This window comes from Sciurus carolinensis, chromosome 1, assembly GCF_902686445.1.
Source record: "Sciurus carolinensis chromosome 1, mSciCar1.2, whole genome shotgun sequence".
Taxonomy (NCBI): Eukaryota; Metazoa; Chordata; class Mammalia; order Rodentia; family Sciuridae; genus Sciurus; species Sciurus carolinensis.
Genome location: NC_062213.1, coordinates 92324900 through 92331863, shown reverse-complemented (window position 1 = coordinate 92331863; position 6964 = coordinate 92324900). Strand labels below are relative to the sequence as shown.

Sequence of the window (6964 nt, the reverse complement as noted above, 5' to 3'; positions counted from 1 at the left end):
TTTCCAGAATCTATAAAGAACTCAAAAAACTCTACACCAAGAATACAAATAACCCAATCAACAAATGGGCTAAGGATATGAACAGACACTTCACAGAAGATCTACAAGCAATCAACAAACATATGAAAAAATGTTCACCATCTTTAGTAATAAGAGAAATACAAATCAAATCAAAACTACCCTAAGATTCCATCTCACCCCAATTAGAATGGCGATTATCAAGAATACAAGCAACAACAGGTGTTGGCGAGGATGTGGGGAAAAAGGTACACTCATACATTGCTGGTGGGGCTGCAAATTAGTGCAGTCACTCTGGAAAGCAGTGTGGAGATTGCTTAGAAAACTTGGAATGGACCCACCATTTGACCCAGCTATCCCACTCCTCAACCTATACCCAAATGACTTAAAATCAGCATACCACAGAGATATAGCCACATCAATGTTCATAGCTGCTCAATTCACAATAGCCAGACTGTGGAACCAACCTAGATGTCCTTCAATTGATGAATGGATAAAGAAACTGTGGTATATATATATACAATGGAATATTACTCAGCTATAAAGAATAATAAAATTATGGCATTTGCAGGCAAATGGATGAAATTGGAGAATATCATGCTAAGTGAGATAAGCCAATCTCAAAAATCCAAAGGGCGAATCATCTCGCTGATAAGCGGATGATGACACATAATGGGGGGTGGGAGGGGGGCAAGAATGGAGGAAGGAGGGACTGTATAGAGGGAAAAGAGGGGCGGGAGGGGTTGGGGGAAGGAAAAAAACAACAGAATGAATCAAACATCATTACCCTATGTGAATGTATGATTACGCAAATGGCATGCTGTTACTCCATGTACAAACAGAAACAACATGTATCCCATTTGTTTACAATAAAAATAAATTAAAAAAAGCATGAAAACAACAACAACAAAAAACAAAACCAAACAAGAACAAGAACAATAACAATAACCCTGGAGGAGGAACCAAAGTTTTTATTCCTTTCAACTGCCTACTTCCTCCAGCCCCCATTTCCCACTGGATGCTTTAGGGTGGTTGGGGCTTATTGTCTAGATCCTTGTACAGGGGCTGTATCTCCAGACAGACCTGACTGAGGGTAGCAAGGAGAGGCCACAGGAGACAACAGAGGTAGACCCAGGATACCAAGTCAGGACAGTCTCTGTTCACCTTCCACAAGAGAATACCACAAACTTATGCCAGTGGTAATTTAGAGCAAAAAATTTCTTTTGCTAGAGAAAAAAGTGATTCCTCAAAGCAGGGGCTGTCTTACTCTGTAATGAATGCCAGAGACTCTGCTGTGGGACTCTGGGTAGATAACCAGCTTCTCTGATTCTAAGCTTCAATTCCCTATCCATTGGAGCAATAATGTCCTTTTCTTAGTGCAGCTAGGAAAAATTGAGGAACATATTGAAAACCAGCATAATATCGATGCTCAATATTTGTTTTTAAATCAGAAAAACTTCCAGTCCAGATCTTATGGATGAGAGAGTCCCATTATTGTGGATAACTTGATTATAATGCTTTATAGAATTAGAAGGAGAACTGCTACCCGCTTATAAGAGGGAGGGAGAGGGTCCTTTATCTAACTGGATGCTTTTATAAAGGGCCAGGTTTACTGACCCTTTGCTGCCATCTGGTGGTCATAAGCTTACAATGCAGTCTGACCGGTTTGTCATTAAGTCCCAAATAATACAAACTGAGAAAGTGGGGTGCATAAGGAATTTGGGGATTATGGAGATCCTGGGGGATAAAAAAAACTTGGCCATCAGCTCTATGGGAGGGTGACTTACAGTCTCTTGGAAGTATGGAACAATCTGTCCCAAGAGTTTAAAAATACATGTATGTAACTACTAAATGAAGGAATGTTTTACCTAGAAGGAGTTTTAGAGATCTGTTCCCACCCTCAACTCCCATCCACTGCTCTGTCACCAATTGATATTCCCAACCAGAGTTTTGTGAGATCTGGCCCCACCTATATCTCCAGTCTCATCCTGATTTTTTTGTTTGTTTTTGCTCCAGAACTGCTGACCATCTCTCTCTATCCCACCAATGCCACAGACTCCTTTTTTTACAGGTCTTAGCTGGCTTTGTCTCTCTACCCACAGGACTTTGCTTTCCTCACCCTAGATCTGTCTCATTTCCACTCATCCTTCAGCGCTCAACCCAAGCATTACTTCCTCATGTGAGCTTTCTGCATTGAGGATAGATATGTCAGTACATCCTCCTACCTGTTGCAGGACAGCAGAGAAATATTTGGAGAGTGTCAGGAGTGCTGAGGCTCTTTCTGCAGCTCTGAGGCATGCACACAACTATCGTGGTGCTCCTCCCCATGCAGGGATGCGTGGAAGCCGCGCCTACTCATGTCCAGGTACTGATCCCCATTTCCCCCTCCTTCCTAGGCAGGTGTGCAGGATGGAGAATAGGTGTGATAGCCAGCTCCAGAGGAATGGTAGTTGACGTTTAACAAAGGGGCCCAAGCTGCTAGAGGTGAGAGGCATCTGTCTTCTTCCTTAGCCACAGAGCTCTCCTATTCTATCTACCAGTCACCTGTGGTCTGTTTCTGCTAAGGCTGGTCAACTCCCCAAACCACCATCACTACCACTACCACTACCACCATCACCACCACTACCATCACCAGGTTCTTGAAAGCTATGGTTTGGGAGTGGACACCCCTTGGCCTGGTAGTAATACCAACCTTTCAGCATCAAGGAACCAATTTCTCAGTTTTTATGGGTTAAAGTGGAAGCAAAAGACCCATGGTTTGAGATGCAGAGTGCATGGTCCAGAATCCAGCAAGGATTTACTCTAGTGGTGGGTGAAACACAGTCCCATGATTCTAAGCAGAGAGAAAAAGCTTCTGAAGTAGGAGCTCTTAGTTTGAGACGTCCAGAGTCAAGTGGATGTAAAAGTGGAGGCCAGGGGACACCTGATGTTATGCTTCGGAGAAAGGGTTAACAATGGGGTTGGGCATTACAGGTTTATCCCCCAGACAAATACTCGTTTTTAAAGTAAATAGTCAAATTCTCCTATGATAACCCAAACCCAATTGCATGAGAGTATCATTTTCCAAAAAATTGCCTCTTTAATTTGGACTTCATATGAAAAGAGAGTTAATTTGTTCCAAATTCAGAAAAGATAAAAAAAGAAAAAATTATCACTTTAGAATATGATATTTTTAAATTTTGCTAACCCACTAAGTTGGAGGATGAGAGAAAAGTACTTGGTGCTTCAAATTATTTTTTTGAGAATAAATACTCTTTATTTCCAGCATTAGGTGAAGCAGAGGAAGGGTTTTATCTAGAAGGCAGGGTAGGATCAGCTGCTCCATTTCAAGGACCTCCCAGAAGTGAGCTTCCAGTATTGCTTCATTGTGTGGTTAAGATGTGTGCACTCCCAATAATTCCAATATTCAATAGTCAACACGTGCCCAATTTAAAAAGGAAAATTTGAGCTTCGTAATCAATTTTTAATTCTCCACAGATTTTTTTTCCTCTGTTAATGCAGAAATCAAGAGCCATTTATAATTTCAGTCTAGAAGATCCACAGAGAGAAGATATTCAAATTTGGAAGCTGGGTCAAGCCAAAGAACAGCAGGACAAGCGTGTGTTAAAAGGGAGGTGGGAGTGGAGGAGGGAAATGAGGCCTGGGGGGAATGTCTGGCATTGGATGACTAAAGCAAGATCTTCTTTTCCAGGTTCTAGTCTCCAAGATGGCTAAGCCTCTTAGGCCTGCCAGGTCTCCACCTCCATGGAGTCTCAACCAGGAGACTAGAACTTCATGCCAGTAGTGTTGCCTCCCGGTCTCTGTTCTTGTTGCTTTTGTCGTTAGTGACTTTCCAGGCCAGGATGAGTAGAGTGATCAGAGTCATCAGGAGAGCAAAGAAGAAGAGAACTTTTACTAGGTAGACAGGATCAGAAATGGCAGAGGCGAATGTACCCTTGTCCCATGAGAAGACTGGGAGTTGTGGGGAAGACATAGGTTCTCCAAGACAGCAAGATTGGTGGTTAAGTAGACTGTCCGCACCACCAATAAAACACCAACAGAGCTGGGTTTGCTCTTTGTATTATCCTGGGAGTGGGATTGGAGCTATATCCAAGTATCTATTGATCCTGTTCCTCACATGGGACCGTTTTCCTTTGAATTTGCAGAGAAGGCAGAGGAGTTTGCTCAGCAAGGTTGACCAACTGCTTCCCAGGCCAATGGTCCCGAGATAATGGTTAAAAAAGCTTGTGGGTATTGGGTGGGGTTTCCAAGGCTTTATGATGTCACTGAGGTCTGAGCTAAAGGTTCTAGTCCAGAAACCTCTGCACTTTGAGCACTACCTTCCTTTATGTATGACCTCCAGATTGCAAAGGAGGCTCTCCAACTGCCTGTGGAAAGAAGGTGCCCCTTCAATCCTCTTTTTAAATAATTTTTATTTTGAAGTAATTTCAGATACATGGGAAGTTATAAAGATAGTGAGGCAAGAATATAGGGTTACATTCAAATTGGAGACTGTTGGAAGAAAAAGAATGCATGCTCTATACTTGGAATAAATGGTAGAAGGACCTTCCCTGACTGCATCCATTGTTTAAGACAAACAAAAAGAAAACATCAAATCAAATTCAGATCTGACCACAAGCCCTTAACTGAAATTAACTGGGACCCTCATTTAAGTGCATTTCCATTGACCTAACACAATCTAAAGCTCATTTTGAACCATGGGCAAACATTTTTTGGGTGCAAATTGATGCAGGCACAATTAGAGAATAGCTTGTGAAGATGTTAAATTCTAGTCCAAAAATGTATATATGCTGCTTAGCCCTTGATTTCCTTGCTACTCAGGGGGTCACTACCTTGCTACATTGATCAATGTAGTAAACGATTCTTTCTAACCCTCTCTCTTAGCCATGTTTGAGCTAAAGGACCTGCTGAGTGGGTGACAATATACAGAAAGGTCCTAAGTACCCTTCACACAGTGTTTCCCAATGGTTACCTCTTGTGAAGCTACAGTACAAAAATCACAACCAGTGATTTTGCTGTAATGTGCACATACAGTTCTATGCGATCTTATCATGGCTTACAGGTTCTTGCAGCCACCACCACAACTAAGATACAGAGCTCTTTTATAACACAAAGATCTACTGGTGTCCATATTCTGCCAGTTTGAAATACATGTAGAAACCTTACTTTCCTTTAAGACCATATAGCCTTCCCACTTATAATTTTATTAAATACTTCTTTGATATACATTGGGTCCACATGCAGATAATTTTCTGTGTTTTACTTCAGTTGTCAAACATAATTTGGAAAACTCAAGAGGAGAAGGAAAATCTATTGTATTTATCTAACTTATGTTTGTTCAACCTGGGTCATTTATGTTTTTTCTATCTTCACCTTCATTGATTGTTTCCTCTCTCTCTTCCATTCTAATGCTTTGTTCATCCATTGAGGCTTTTTTCTTTTTAGTCATTATAGTTTTCTGTTTTAAAATTTCCATTTTGTTCTTCTTTATTATATTTTCTAAGTTTTTTTGTTTCAAGTGTATTCATAATTGTTCCTTGAAATGTTTCTATGATTCTTTAAAATCCTTATCAGATAATTCCAATGTCTGGGTCATCTCAGTATTGTCATCTGTTGTTTGTATTTTTCTATTTAAGGTGAGAGTTTCCTGGTTCTGGGTATTGATGATGGGACATTTGGGGTGTTACATGAGCTCAGGACCTCACACATGCTAGGCAAGTGCTCTACCACTGAGCTATATTCCCAGCTCTGCTGGGTCTTATTAAAATCTTGTTTTAGCAGGCTTCCTCTGACACCTACTGGTTGGGAGAGGGGTGTCACGTTAGTAATGCCAGGCAGGGGTGATGGCTTAGGTCTCCAGTCAGTCTCCTTTGAACACTGGGGTTGGGGAACAGTATCTCCTCACAGCTGGATGGATGTGGGATTTCAGACTCCACAGGTGGCCTCTGATTCTACCTGGCAGGTCAAGAGGGATACCTTGTTACCACTGGATAGGGAGTTGCGTGCTTTGGTTTCCCAATCCATTCTCTGATAACACTCACGGTGAGGGTGAGGGTTCAGGGATGGGGAGGGCTACCTCATCACAGCTGGGCGTAGGTAGAAGTCTAGGTCCCCTCCTTGGCCTAGAGAGGGGTAGGGGTGGAGCTGTGACTCAGTAGGGTGGGTTACTGTATAAAAGTTTTCTGTTTTGCTGGAATGTGTTTTTTCTTAATGCTTTGTCTAGAGAGAGCAAGCAGGCTTTTCTTGGGACTTTATTTTGTTTGTGTTTGTTGAGATTTGGGGTAGTAGTCTAGGATATATGAAACAAGAAGAATTCATTGCCCTTTCAGCCCTTGGGTTTCAGGTTTCTAAGTTGGTCTGCCTTCTTTTCCAAGTTTCAGAGTCTTCTTCTGTTGTTTTAATACATAATGTCCAGGTGTTTTAGTTGTGCTTAGCAAGAGGAGTGGGGTTAAGTGGATTTACTCTAAATGCATCTACCCCACCTGGAATCTTTTCATGCTATACCAAAATTCAGGCAGGTGATGGCAGAGAGGGAGCCATAGGATTTGGAGCCCAAGAACCCATGTTAGTCTATACACTACGCTTTCCATGCTAATGACTTTAGTTAGGTCACTTAATCACCTTGTGCCTCCATTTACTTACCAGAAATGGAAGTATAGTAATAATACCAATACCAAATTTATAGGTTTTTATGGGAATGAAATGAGCCGATAAATCCATAATAACTTCTCAAACCATTAAATTCCACACAGATGTGAGTTATTTAAATAAGAACTAGCCTGGAAAGGAAGGGAAGTGAAGAGAATGTGTCTGGAAAAGATAAGTAGGTTCAATTTTTTACAATTTGGGTCTTCTAACTCTCCTATAAAGGTGCAAAGATCTGTAAATGAATTGCTTCTCTCTTTCCAACTCCAAGACATCTGACAGTTCCCAGCAACAGGTCGAT

General features: G+C 41.5%; 1 protein-coding gene across 1 annotated transcript; it reads right to left on the bottom strand.

Annotated features, from left to right (window-relative positions):
- Positions 1 to 3790: 3790 nt before the first annotated feature.
- On the bottom strand, positions 3791 to 3991 carry Smim42 (small integral membrane protein 42). Its single transcript, XM_047556954.1, has one exon. The coding sequence runs from the start codon at positions 3989 to 3991 to the stop codon at positions 3791 to 3793; it is 201 nt and encodes a 66-aa protein (XP_047412910.1).
- Between the last annotated feature and the right edge of the window lie 2973 nt (positions 3992 to 6964).